General features: G+C 34.0%; 1 protein-coding gene and 1 non-coding gene across 2 annotated transcripts in view; both read right to left on the bottom strand.

The window, feature by feature from the left end:
* The window catches only part of Smp_167690 (ubiquitin-protein ligase,putative), a gene marked incomplete at its 5' end in the record, with an annotated part of 41,865 nt that extends 28,358 nt beyond the window's left edge, over positions 1-13,507 (bottom strand). Inside the window, 8 exons of the mRNA XM_018791463.1 lie at positions 2,707-2,952; positions 3,600-3,848; positions 4,432-4,644; positions 6,059-6,253; positions 7,738-7,872; positions 9,185-9,387; positions 10,192-10,241; positions 13,341-13,507. Of these exons, the coding sequence (XP_018645407.1) occupies positions 2,707-2,952; positions 3,600-3,848; positions 4,432-4,644; positions 6,059-6,253; positions 7,738-7,872; positions 9,185-9,387; positions 10,192-10,241; positions 13,341-13,507 (1,458 nt within the window). The remainder of the gene's footprint in view (positions 1-2,706; positions 2,953-3,599; positions 3,849-4,431; positions 4,645-6,058; positions 6,254-7,737; positions 7,873-9,184; positions 9,388-10,191; positions 10,242-13,340) is intronic.
* Positions 13,508-15,368: 1,861 nt separating this feature from the next.
* The window catches only part of Smp_tRNA_01456_Gln_TTG.1.1, a 66-nt gene continuing 27 nt past the window's right edge, over positions 15,369-15,407 (bottom strand). Inside the window, exon 1 of the tRNA in view lies at positions 15,369-15,407. This exon is cut by the window's right edge and continues 27 nt beyond it. This is a non-coding gene — a tRNA.

The following is a 15,407-nucleotide window of genomic DNA, read 5'->3' as shown; positions in this document are numbered from 1 at the left end:
GTAGTAGTAGTAGTAACTGATTTATTTAGAATATCTGAATCGGATACAAATTGAATCAATACACTTGGAAGTTTATGACTCCAAGCTAAACAAGCGCAAACTAATGGGGATCTAGTGAATAAGAGAGCAATTAAATGTAATCCGACAGTCTGATGTTCTTTCTCATAATTTGTGAACTCATAATTTTCATTGTCAGATTTATTAAGTGTTTTATTAGGTGAAACACTAAAATATGACTTTAGATGCGATGTAACTACGCCAAATAACTCATTGATGTATTGTTCATGTTCTCCGCTGGATATAAATAGTTCAGCAATTTGATGGAGAATCTATGAAAGATAGGAAAAAAAACGTAAAATATTAAAACTGGTGAATAATATACACAAACCTACTATCTTAATAATAATCATGCGTTCACCAGATCCTGTTTGCCAGGAGTATTCTCAAATTCCTAGTTAAGAGTTGTGACAGATGAAATTTAGTCATATCAGGATTAAGGTAAGTAACTTATAGGACTGGTTTTACAAAACTGTGGAAAGACTACGATTGAACTTGTGAACTATTATATGGCAACGCATTGGTCTGAAACTTTAACATTTGCTGAGAGGTTTGAAGATGATTCTAAGCTTGATTTCACCCTAAAAGTAATGAGTAGACAATACTGAGGATCTCAAAAATAAGACATGATTGTATAATCCTTCCTAGTTTGTAATGATTCTCTACAGTTGAATTAAATCTGTGGCCAGAAGGTATCTTCAAAGTTAGGGAACAACCAAAACCATTATATCGACAAAAAATACGAAACAATTCGGACAGAGCTATTAATGTGTAGTATAGAATTTCGCCTTTTACTCAACCATCGAATGAAAACTTACTCAGTATTATTGACCATTAAATAATCAGTTTGTATCATAACCCAGTCGGACATACACTTGAGTACTTACTAAGCTACCCATTCATTTGTTTGAATTTAGCGTTAAGAAAACTCGCGTATGATAGACCCTCACAAGAATGCCGGTGTGATAGTTCAAATATGAATATATCTAAGGTTTGAGTATTAAGCTAGTCATTTGTTGATAACGATATAAATATGATTTGACAGAAATTGTCTCTAATAAGTCAGAAATTCAAGGGACTAGTTGTATACGTCAAAACATCAATAATGAAAACTGTATAGTTCGAAAGTGAATGAAAGAAGACCAGAATATTTTAAATAAGTATACATTTAATTTATTCTTTAAGAAAAAAAATCAATGAAATTTCCTGTGACTACTTAACCCCAAAAAGCAATGACAATAGAGCGGTACTTATTTCTTTTGTTAGTGCCTCTAAACACACTGATACAGATGAGAGTCCATTCTCCCTTTCGAAATGCTCTCATATGGCCACACGTATGTAGCCACTGTCAGGGAAATCCTACTCATTGCCTTCTTGCAGCACAGGTATTATTTACGAGATTGAAGAGATGTAAAGCGAATATACAGCGCTTAAACGGGGTTGGTGGGTACAGAGCATCTATTTAGGAGTTTATTTATTTATTGAAACACGTAAATATTGGTACAAGGAAGCATCAGATAAATATGCGCCTCACAAATCTCATTTGATTTGTGTGAGGGCTGTGATACTGCCCAGGTGCCCAGACTGAAGCAGGTGGTTTTCTTAGGGGGCCACACCCCGAGCCTTTGACCTAAAGGTCTAGTCCACAAGGCAGTGGAGCATTGTGAGGAGATGCAGTCCCATGGTAGCCGGTGACCAATAATAGGTTCATACGCCATTCGTTACATCAGGATACTGGAGCCCATGTGCACCATTGGTTTGGAGTCAGGGTTTTCCAACTCCCCTATGTGGACTTTCCATGTCCATCAACCTGGTTAAAGCGCCGGACATTCGCTTTTCGTCCTCTCACTTTCGTAAACAACAGTAATGCCACGAGAAGGAAGTGAGTAGGACTTCCCTGGTAGAGGCTATATATTCGCGTGGCCATGTGAGAGCATTTCGAGAGATAGAGCGGACTCTCTCCACTCTCGGCCGTACCAGGGCATTTGGGGGCTGAAATAGGAACAATAACGGGGCGGAATTGCATGCATATAGCAAACAATTCTCTTTGAACCTAGTACACAACAATACTGTCATGCACTGTCCCATCGCCCTTGGCAGATCAGGCAACCCGAAAGTCACGAGAACACCATCAGGGCATACGACAGGCTAGGAGTTGGAAAACCGTGATTCCGAATCAACGGTGTGCATGAGTTCCAGAATCTTGAGAGAACAAATGGTGTATGAACCTATTCTCGGCGACTAGCTATCATGGGATCGCATTTCGTGACATTACTCCACTGCCTCACAGATTAGATCTTTGATTCAAAGGGTCAGAGAGTGAGTCCTAAAGTAAACCACATGCTTTAGTATGGGCACCCAGGAAGTAATACAACCTACGCAAGAATTTAATGATTTATGTGGTGCGAATATATTTTGGTGCCCCTTTTTATCAATGTTTATGTGTTGAAATAAACAAATGAATAATCTTCAGTTAGTAAAATGTTAGTTGGTTTCACAAAATGATGCTAAATATACACAGTTAGCACTATCAGCATCCCATGACCGAGTCAATATTAATGAGCGGGAAAAAATAAATTAGTCTGAATATTATGTAATATAATATCACATAATGTGGAGGATTAGTTAAAATTATAAATTAATGCTAACCTGATAGGACTGATGATGTTTAGCAATAGCATAACATGTCTTGAAGACATTTTGTTTAAGAGATGCACATGCTTCATTATAAGTTTTCTCATTACATAATTCCATCATAACGAGTGGAAATTTAGATACATTGGTTCGTTTTATAGTTGGAGTGTCCTTATCGCCCAACGACGAGGGGATTTCGTTATCAGACAAAGTGGGACATTCTGGATTGATTTGTGATTCTATTTGTTCAGCAGTACTAAACTGGAAAAAAAAGCGTACAGAAGGAATAAAATTCAGTTTAAGCTGGAAAAAATGAGTTTAACTTTATTTAAAAAGCAAAGGGGAGTAGTCGTACGAATAGGAACTACAGGCTAGAATTGAAATCCACCATACATAATAACACTGGATGTAACCTAGGAAATAATATGCTCTGTTTGATCCTCTTTTATCATCTTGAGATGATTTGGTAGAGTGAACGTAATCACTTAAGGACCTACATCGGATTGTAAACTTTATGCACGCTGATTTTTTCATGTATACAGTCGATAAAGCACGAGCTATGTAGTCCTACCATAAATACAAGACTTAGAGACCGGGTACAACAGGAAACAAGATACATGTGCAGATCTAGATGACGATAACATATGGAGATTACAATTAAAAATTTAGGATTATTTGTATAATATTACACCATTTAAGAATATTTTTACATTAAGAATAAGTATGCCAACATTCGCAAATTGATTAGTACATTTACAATAAGCAAAAATTTAACTTTATCGAGTTTAAGAGACAAAAATAAAATTTGCACTTTGTTTATTAATTTTATAATATTGAGAAATTTTCTGAAAAATATATTTAATGTAAAGATTATTCCAATCATGAATTAAAGTAATAAAAATTCTTACATTATCAATAAATTCTGTTACATGTTCATAAACATCAGTTTGGAATTGTGAATTATCCACATTAGTTAATAATGGACTGGATTCATTAGCTACATTACCAGCTCCAAGTGTACGTCTACGTTGAGCTCTACGTGATGTTCTACCTCTTCGTAATCCAGAAATAAAGGAAGGATTGGCATTTTGTAAGAGATCATGAGGAGAAGTTGCTATTACAAGATTTACAGCTTCATTGGCATTCCATCCAGTTTGCTTTGGGAAGGAAAGAAAAATGTATTTATTTAGAAAATACTAGATAATTATACTATTATTTATATATTAAACACATATACTGGTACGACTGGGCACCAAAATAAGTATACAACTGACGGTGACCACGCATTTATAACTACTGCGGCTGAAGTCCTACTCACTGCCTTTTCAATCTAGGGACGTTTTTATGAATGTGGGCAGATGAAAAGTGAACATGTGGAGCTTGAACTGGGATAATTTGAAAATCCAAACCAACAGTGTACATGAACTCCGACCTTTGATGGTACGAATGGCGTATGAACTTACTCAGGTCACTGGCTATCATCGTACTGAATCTCCTGACGTTAGTCCACCACTTTGTACACTAGACCTTCAAGTCAAAGACTAGAAAATAACGTGCTTCGGTTCGGGTGCTCGAGTAGTATTCCCAGCACACACAAATATAATCTTCGATGATAATGAAGAGAATGATATACTTGCTCAGGTAGATAGACTGAACATAAATCAGTAGGAAGCATAAATTAAACACGAAAAAATGTTATTTTCTATTTTGTTAACAATGTATTAACGTATCGTTACATACCTCTAAAGCGACAATAGCTAAATCACGAGCGAAACCCATTTCTTCCATTAGTCGAAGGGCTTCTTGATCACGTATCACGTTATCGGGCGGGACAGTATCAACATCAAAATATATATTGAATGGTGCATTATCAATTGCATTTGATTGACTCATTGTTTGATCAACCAAAAGTGGTGTAGCAGATGGATCTTGAGTAACTGCAGTAGATAAAGTCTGTGAAAACAGAAATTTTTTTCCATAGCAAATAGTTTGATTTCCCAAAATGACTGAACAATAATTAATGGCTGTACATTGTAAAACCTAAGAGGTTCATAGTTACCACTGAGTATTTAAAAGTAGTTTTACGGTAGGAAAATTAATACGAGCAAACGATAATTTCCATGAAGTATAACAATATTAATGGTTAGTTTTCTTAAAACAGAACCTTTACTGAAAGAATAAAATATATTTCAGTTTACCTTTAACCTATTTGTACAGAAAAATGCACACAATTTGACCACAAATTTTCTTGACACAAATAGATGAAAGACAATAATTAATTGAATGGGGAAGATGATAGAAATAAGTCAAAAGAGAGGGCCGAACTGAAGAACATGACAGCAACTGAAAGTCAATATGACGAATATTAGAAGACAAATATCTAGTAGGTTTGAAATAGTGAGTGATCTCTTCAGTCAGTCAATCTGCGAACGTGGATCTACCGAGTTTTTAATATGTATCCACATCAATTGTGATATTTTCTCAACAATATGATTTACAATGAGTTAGACGTCCGTCATCAATACTTAAATAATAGTACTGAAGGCAATTATCACAAGTGATTACACAAACTTTTATTTAATGACTAAGATAGTAGAATTCTCTGTAAATGGATAAATAAATATACATCCTGTATGCTATTCATGTTGACAGATATAAGTAGTATATAATACCAATCAAAAGTGGAATGCCTAGAAACAGAAGATTAAGAAGATCGAGTTTAAGATAACGGGAACGTAAAAAAATGTAATTGTAATAATAATAGGAATGAAGGGACGATGAAGTTTGCGTAAGACAACTGATGAAAGATGTGCAGATGATGTATTTAATTCATTGTTTTCATATTTTACGAAGACACTGATTTCGCAATAAACAATTGTTTATCTCCACCAAGTCTTCGTTCACTACACATATACATAGGCTAGATGACTGATTGATGAGATCGGAATATATTATCTTTTTCAATTAAGATTAAAGGGTTCAAACGTTTAAATAAAGAATGTCAGCAATGCTACATAAGTAAAATTCGAAGGATGGGTGTTGTTTGCGCTCTGATAGTGATATGCAACGTGTCACAAGCTAATCCGCCAAATTGACTACTTGAGTGAGAAAACAAGAGTGGAAGAGAAAGTCTATTGGGCTACCGAATAACATGCATAAATATTCATTTACATGAATATATTTCTAACCCCTAAAAAACCAATCCATTTCCTAGCCAATGATATGCATTTGTCCTTCAGAGCACTGGAGATTGTCATCAGGTAACCTCATTTGGCTCTAATACCTATAATATGAAAGTCGAGATTACTGTATACTGGAACGTATGAATAAATCAAAAATCGTTGAAATAATCAAAGATACACGTTACCTGTGAAGAAATATCTGTTCCTTCCAACGGTGATTCAGTAGATGCAATCTGTGGCTCAGATAATCTATTGGAACTGCTGATAAATATATTTGGAGCTTCTTGCAGCATAGAAGGTTGATGTGTACTAGGGTTTATTTCGATAAGATTGTCAGTAGATGGTAGATTATTTGGACGTCCGTCTAGAGTCTTATCCCACTATTTAATACAAAGAAATACGAATGAATCTATAAACAATTCTTCAGGTGAAATAGAAATTAACAAAGAGGTGTAATACTGAAGAGTGATGAGAGGTCTCAGTCTTCAACAAGTTAGATCATAAAACAAATATGTATGTTATGAAGTAGATTACTCTTATTCGGGAATATACTTGACAAAAATATTTTCAGAGCATTCTATTATACACTTTCATAATATGTAAACAAACTGTGCAAATGTTTATCGTTAAAAAAAATATTTGGAAAATGGGATGAGAAATTACGGAAATTTGAACATTTTTAACTGAAGTGAAGTGAATGACAAACAATTCAATCACCTTGTACACTTGTCATTTTTGGCAAGAACTTGTACATAATTACTTCTAGATTTGCATAATGATAAAACTGACCTCATTAAATTTGTGGGACTTTAGAGAACGATTGTTATTCTATATCAAATTTCAAAAATTGCTGAAATGTATGTAGATATTTATGCGTGACTGGTTAGCTCGTGATGATTCGACTAGCAATGAGAATTTTTTACTGAATGTTGAAATGAATCAAAACACAAAGCAACACACAAGAAATCTAGCTCACGTACTATATTTAAAAGCGCAAGGTATAGAAACGTTACTCGATAGTCGGAATAAATGTAGGTGAAATATCATTAAAATATGTAGCCTATTAGTTAAAAGACATATCCTGGAACCACTGAACCCTAAAACCTAGGATTAACAAAACTGTAAAAGCATCACAGATATTAAATTCATTTAGTATTGTTTGTTTGAATCTTCCCATCGATGTGTTAGGATTGCAACTGGCCAGTCTCTAATTGGCATATGTGCATACTGTGCGTATTGTCTCGATATAGCCTTAATTCACAAGCATTGTAAGCAAAGATGGATAGTGGCTTACAATCACAGATATTATTTGTCAGTAGCTTTGACAAAGTGTGTTTATAAAATTTTATCGAATGAGATAATACTAATAGGTTTATAAGATCTGATTGTGAGAACTTATTATCCTTAGATTATATTTCAAAAACTAAATCTGCGATTCAGCCGATGATTTCATAAAATGAACGATAAATGTATTGGATCAGCATTCATTATTTTACGACAACTAGTCTGGTAGAAGTCTTACAGGCAATTATACATAAATATCTTCATGTTACAAGTATATTAGTGCATTTTATACACGATAGGTCTTGATATTTACTAGGTTTCAGAATGGAAAGTAAATGGCAGTAGGTTAAGGATAGTTTAGTGTTGTTATTTTTACATTTAACCAATGTATTAAACTATATTATATCCCACCCTTTCTCGAAATTATACTGTAGTGAAACTTTTAAATAAAATGTCATTGAAGAACAAGTGTACATGATTAAGCACAATTTTTGATACTTTAACGAATATATATATAACACAATAAGTAATTCATATGAATGAAAGACTAAGAAAAATTGATAGGAATATGCACACTTACACCTGATGAATGAATAGCATTGGCGGACTCCTCAGACTTGATTAAACGTTGTTTATTGTCAGAATTGAAAATGTACGGCACAATGGTGACCAGCATACTGAGTAAATGTTCAACAGCTTTACGACTGAGCAAATCCTAAAAACAACAGAATTATAGTTTAAGTGAACGATAAGATAAACAATTGGAAGCTAGGTATCAATGAATTTGGATCTGAAGGCATAACTGAAATAAGCAGTTATACGGCAGAAAATAAGTTCTATATTCCTTATGACAAAGTGATACAACAAATTATATAATGAAGAAATAATACACGAAAAAGCAGAATGAAAAGCTAACTGAATGAAACTAAAAATACTCAATAACTTACAACGTTACAAACTTCAGTACTAATCAGTATCATAGCTGTCTAATGGTCAGAGCTAATCGAAATTAATTAGTCAGGTTGCAATACGATCACTAGTTTAAGTAACTACTGTGTAATCGAGGTGTTTACTTTGTTTACTGACCAATATCTCGAAAAATAGATGGGTGTAGTTGTTTTGGATCATATTCTTGTATGAGAGCTAGTGATACTACAAAACTGGTCATACGTAGGTCAACAAAACAGGTTTGGAAAATTTAGTCCAGTAATTAATATTCAAACAAGTTACCTATTAGGCATTTCAGCATTCATTTGTTGAGTGGTAGGTTGCACAGTTCTAATCTATTTATGGGAAATATAGGCTTCAAAATAGAGGACACTCGTTTGTTACTACTATTTAGTTATAAAGGCCCTCAAAGTGTCCCTTATGCATATTGGGACTGTCGAGCGAGAGATACTGGGGTTAGATATAAAATATTGAGTAAACATGGAAAATCTTTTAGTGAGGTAGTGAGTCCATCGAACATGAGATGGTTGGAACGTATATTACTGATAACTGACCACCTTTTACCTCGACAGGCAGACGCTGACAGGAGTAGGAGAATAGGTTGTACGAAAGCTACAGGTGAGAAAACATAGACATGGGATCAGTTCGTTAAGACAGTGACTGTTGGGTTGAGTCATGTTAATAGATGTGGACTGTCTTGTGAGGTCCGCACAATTATCATAATTAATAGTTGAAGATATAACTCAGAATCGTTTACAACGGTGCAGGCGAATTTATTGTCTTTATACTCAAATTTTTCTATTCCACTATGCCATCTTTTCTCCTCGAAATATGTTGTTGCCCAGGTGCCCAAACTGAAGCAGTTGGTTTTCTTAAGGGGCCACACCCGAAGCATTTCGAGAGGGAGGGCGGGCTCTCCTCACTCTCGGCCGTACCAGGGCATTTAGGGGAAACGCAGTTTAGAATGGAAGCTGATTATTGTTTATTTTAAAATAAATTCATTCTGTGATAAAAAAACAGATTGTTTTATTGGGTTTACATTCTAAATAATAAAAACAATTACATGAATACGACACTACCTGCAAATCTGTTCGAGAACATAATTGTGCCAGTGCAGGTATCATACATTGATGAACACGTGCAGTTATCTTCTTTACATTCATTGCATTTGCTTCAGTGTCAGTTGTTCGATTAGTATCTGAATGAGATGGAGCACAAAAACTTGCATTGCTCATACGATCTGCACATACAAGCCACTCTTCTAATACAATTGATAGTGGTTCTAAAATTTAATAGAACACATGATAAAAATTATTGTTGAGTATGAAACACAGAAACAGATGATGTAGTGCATAAATTTGTTGTTATATATAAAGTATAAATAATGTGTTAATCCTCATCACTGATATAATCTTATCAATTGGTAAAAGTAATATAGGCACTAAATTGGTCGATGATGTAATTTAACAGAGCAGGTTATTTATTGTTCAACTCATTACCAATTGACTTCTAATTACTGTATGCACGATTATGAAACACTTAAATACCATAAACCGCCCCTTTCTATACAGTATCCTACTTTCAGAGTTAGATTCACCAATATTCTTACCATACATCATTGTTATTCAACTAATTTGCCAGATACAGATTAGTGTACTTGGTTTTGAACTACAATATGAGCGTGTAAAAGCTAGTAATACTACGCGGTTTTTCAAACCGAAGTAGCTAAAGATAGGTTCGAAAGAGAGAACAGGTGGCTGAAAGTTGAATGCTTTAACCACTGAGTTATTGCTTCAACAAGTTAATGCGGTAGGTGGCAAACACTTTATTGGTTGCTGAATTGTATCTTTGAACTTATGTAAATCATTTGAAATACACGTAGAAAAATGCTACTTCGATATTTGGAATAGATGTAACAAAGCTATACCAAATGTAAAACTAAGATCAAAGAATAGAAAAATCTTTTTGACTTGTGTTCGAAACTTAATTAAACATGAATAAATGAACAAGGCAAAAATACGTGGTGAAATAATTAAGATTTTAATGAAATTTTTATCCTGTTTTTTTTATACAAAACTCAACGTACTTCGTATAGCTGGATCATCTAAATCAAAACTGATCAGCTGACGAAATAACCTGTAATGTGTACACAAAAAAAGAAGTGCTTTAATTAAAGTTACAAACTAGCCTATTAAATAAAGGGCATTAAATCTTTGAAGGAAAATATGTTTTAAAATAAATGGCCAACGTTTTATTCCCTTGTAACTGATTTCTTAATTATTCAATTTCGTTTATTTTGGTTCACATGTTTTTATTACTCCTTATTTAAATTAGCGAGAGTCTCATTATAAGTGGAGAATGTTTATGAATGGAGAATGTGTTGCACTCGAGTAAAAGGTCCTTTTTCTTGCAGACTTTTCCCTCAACCATATATCAAATCGAAATTCAACATCGTGGCGATATTCTACACACTGTCTAGGAGTCGTTTGAACAGCGCAACTACAAATAAAGGAGTTTCTTAGTAATCCCATCTGTTGTAACCGCTCAACTGATCGTACATGTGCATTGGGTACTGAAATAGTCGCCGTGACGTTGAAATAGTTTACTCGCTCGTGATTGACTCGTCTATTAATTATAGTCTCGCCGCTTTTCCGTATACAGAACAGTTGAATGATTTAAACGGTTCCATTTTTCGAAAGCACTGTATTTTTATATACAAACACTTCTGAAATATATATGTTGAGATCCATTTGTTCGTTATATTCGTGTAGACTATAACCAGGCTTTGATTATAAGTCTATGATTTCGTGGGTAAACTGTTATGCCCGGATAACAATAGTGAATGGTAACTTTGGGATCCATTTATGGACCAATATTATGCATGTAATTTTTATCGTATATTTGCTAAATAATTAAACTACTCATATTCATGTTCCTTTCATTGTGAGCTTTATTTTGACCAATAGACTATTATTATACGATTTACTATTCTTGAGTTATACCCAGTCCATTAATTACAGTCCCCCCTATTCACAGCCACATTTGGCCAAATCTTGTACAAATGTTATTTTCTATTTTATAGTACGATGTGGTCTGTCTGTTTGGTATATAAATCCAGTATGTTTGAGAATAATGATTCATATTGCAGAGACTGTTATTGGTGTTCTGGACTTAACTGGCTGGGCTAGGCAGAAGCAGGACTAATACGTACCCTAGACTGCTCGTACGGTTTGCGTGTGTCACTGTTACAATCGATAATTCGCTGCTCTCTGATTGGCAGTCATATCAAGTCATACATTAACTGGGCATCCACTCGACCACAAGATATAACATAAACATTATCACAGGTCGACACTCCCAAGTTATTCGAATGTAATTAAAGCTGAGTAACTATTCAGTCAATACATCTAAAGTTCTATATACAGATCTTATTTTCCAAATGTATAATTTATAAAACATCACTGCATTACTTTGATCTTTCCGTTCACGATTTAGTCGATTTGTTGTACATGAAACAATGGGTGTTTTTCCGGGTGTTTTTCCCAATGTACATATATATGCCGATGATGAAGTAAACAATTCTATATACAACAATTCTATATATATATATATATATATATATATATATATATTATATACACAAAGAGTTTGATGTATCACCAGACATATGGAAAGCACTTTTTGGTGATATTAATGACTCTGCCTAATTCGATTATATAAGTCGGGATTTAGAGTAAATGTGAATTTACTTGAAATTGCAAATATTCCCTTTTATGACGACTGTCTGCAAGGACTAAACTTGACACTACGATGTTTATTCATATACGCTCATTTTGATTATGGTGAGATTAACTTCTATTTAAAATAAGTAAGTATATATATATATATATATATACTTACCCAAAATAAAGAGTTATTCCATTTAGCCTGAAGAATGCGTTAATCATTCCTAGATCTGAATTCCTTTGAACTGAATCATGAAGTAGAAGGTTAGTTAGCCGAATTGACGCATAACGAATAGCATAATTTAAAGATGCAGTTGCTTTATGATTACGATTAGTGGAAGCTGGTTCCCATGTATACGTGATGGAAAGTACATCTGCAACTTGAGCCAATGCACGTGACCTCATTTCGTTTGGAATTAAATCATTTGGAATTAATGTGGTTCGACGACGTCTATAATTAATTTGTGTTCGATTTGAGAAAAATCTTCCAAGAGCAATAAATAGTTCCGTGACAGAATTAATAAGAAATGCAGTTACATGCAGTATTCGATTCAATGGTTTGACAAGTTCTGAAATATAAATAGATAATTACCATAAAACTATTTTCTGAATATTCAAAAACGGTATTATTTCAGGTTTGTATAATGACCAAACTCGTGGAATATAAGTTAATTATTCATACACCTTTGTAGCATAATATCAAAAGGTGGTAGTAATAATAATAATAACTAACCTGAATGTTTAGATATAAAAGATTGACCATCAGTAGTAGGCGAAATAGACTGTGTAATAAGAGAATACATGTGTAAAGCTTCTACAAATTGTGGCATTGGTTCTGATGGGATGTTCATAACTTTATTTGGAACAGTAGAATTTGAATCACCAGATTTAGAAGAACTATTAAGTAAGTGTTGAGGTATTTTTAATCCATTCAACATATCAGATTCATTTATATCTTTATCGCCAAAAAGAACTTTTAAGAGGATTCCAGCTTCCCAAGAAACTCCTAAATATAGACGCCTATAGAAATAAGAAACAGAAGTACACTTAATGAGACAAATTTAGTACTCATGATTCTCAACATATATCACTGTAAAACACCATATGAGCAAATCTAAATTAACAAATAAATATAATCAATGAGTGGATATCTTTCAGTTTCTTCTATCGCTTCAAGAATGACAGATCATTTGGACTCATTATGAAATGTGATAAAGTTAAAAATGAATGATGAGGTTGACAGTATTGAGAATGTAAAGTTACTAAATACCATATGTTATGCTGCTAAGGATAGGAATATTTTGGCCGGGCGGAGGGAACATAATATTAGTCTATAAAAAATTGACTGTCTAAAGTTCAAACCAGTTAGTTGATACTTTATAAGGTAAAATAATCAATGGTAAGAGACTTAAAGTGACATTTAAAATAGGCCATAGTTTTCCTGATGCATTTATGCTAACTTCACACTACAACGTGGGTTTTAACAAGATTTTACACATTTTATTTCGACTGCTTTGTTTTTATTTGGTTAATGGCCACTCGCTGTTCTAATATGGTAGGGGGGGGGCACGAGTACCAAATAAAAATTGTGCCAAGTTCTAAGTTGACGGCTAAATGAGTTGATATCTGAACTAACATTGAGTGAACAAGAGAAACTTGTATGAATACTGTAGACATAAATGTAAAGTGTTAGTCAGAAATGTTAGGTTACAGTTCAAAGTGGTGAGGACTTGTCAACTGACGAAAGTTAGGTGTTAAAAATAATAAAGAATGCTAGGGACGTTACGATTAAACCATTGAGCTCCGAGACAAAACTAAAACAAAAAAATCCAGATCAGTTGGAAAACCAGGTGCCATTTGAGAACAAATTTATTCTAATTGATAAAATTTTAGATCAAACAAAACACCGATTTCGATTAAGTTGTTTTTAAAGTTCTTTTCAACTTACCCCAATGTTTTCAAACAGTTCTGAGATAACCAACTACTAGCCAATGACAAACGAATTTCTGATTTAATATGCTCAATCATTTGTACTAAAATACAAACTACTGAAGCGATTGTCACCAATTCATGCAACACTTCTCGTTCACCAGACAAATATTCACGTAAGAGTATAGAACTCATTGGATAGTTAGAAGTGTGTAGAACAGATAGTTTATCCAATGAAGATTCCAAGCACTAGATGAAAAAATATATTTAACAACATGACGATCATAATGACAACGATATTAACCTTTTGTACATTTTTTAGAAGTTGTAGGTAATTGTTAGCTCGAAATAAAATGCTTTGCTTAAAATTAACCAGTGGGATATGCGGGGATCTATCTTTACATTTCAGCCCAAATGAAAATATAGAAGTGTGATTATTATTGATAAGTGCATGAGAATAGTTACTCGTCTTGTTTGTTTCAACCAGTTGTCAAAATAGTGTTTATACATTGGGAATTTTTAGTAGTTACATGTATAATTTGAGTTAAATCACATTGCTGTGAGTTGTAAGATTACCGTAAACCACGAAGTATTGGATAAATATTTCAGTTTAATTTTAGACTGTTTAGCGATGTACAAACAAGGCTTAGACGGAAATTGAACATAGAACCTTCAGATTACACGTAGGATAAAACACCAATTATACATTAAATTAGAATCAAGTAGCCACTGTTGCTAAATTCAGTTATTTCGTGGCATAAAATGGAGACGATCATTTAATATATTTAATGAGTAACTACAGAATTGGGAAGAATGGTCACACGGGTTTAAGAAATATAAACTAATGTAACGCCATGTGTATCATACAATGAAAATAAAGTCATCACTTTTGTTTTGCACTTCAAGCAACACAAGTGACGCATTGTAATCAACTCATAGTGAAGTGGTGGCTTAGTGATTGAAATGTTCGGCTTTCAGCCACTATATGGCAGGTTTGAACCTTGCAGTATCTATTTCTATTTAAACAACCTGTCGGTATGATTATTAGCCAATAGATTTAGAGTGTGCCCCAAAGCCAAGTACATAAAACTCTACCTGATAGACGGATTAATAAAATGAAATAAAAATTAAAGCATACTCTATACAAAGGAGAGTTATTTAATTACATTTACATTTACCCTATTCCTATTTCAAACGACTACTAATAATAGAAACTGATCAAGCACAGTACATTTATTATGAAGTAGTTGAAAAGGGAGATTTGCAGAATATAGTAAGTTCAAATTATTTTCTATTTCCATGATTTACACAAACAACTTAAAAATTTGAACAATTATTAGAATAGCAGAGATGGATAGTGGCTAGCAGTGGAATCCAGGACGCGCGTTTCGTCCTATTTGGGACTCGTCAGCTGGATGTACCTGCATCTCAGAGTTGATGTTCACTCTGGGACTCGAACCCAGTACCCTCGCTTCAAACGCCATCGCGTTATCCACTCGGCCACTGAGTCCTGATAGCCACTTGCTTGTGCGATGGGGTGAAGTTTAAATTCACTTCGTATTACTTGTTTGGATCCTCCCAACCCGATTTTTTCGGGTGTCAGCCGTCTACATCCTGTATAACTACTCGGCTGACTACGTGGTCGTAT

The sequence above is a fragment of the Schistosoma mansoni genome (assembly GCF_000237925.1).
Source record: "Schistosoma mansoni, WGS project CABG00000000 data, chromosome 3 unplaced supercontig 0044, strain Puerto Rico, whole genome shotgun sequence".
Classification (NCBI taxonomy): domain Eukaryota; kingdom Metazoa; phylum Platyhelminthes; class Trematoda; order Strigeidida; family Schistosomatidae; genus Schistosoma; species Schistosoma mansoni.
This window is presented reverse-complemented; position numbering and strand designations above follow the sequence as displayed.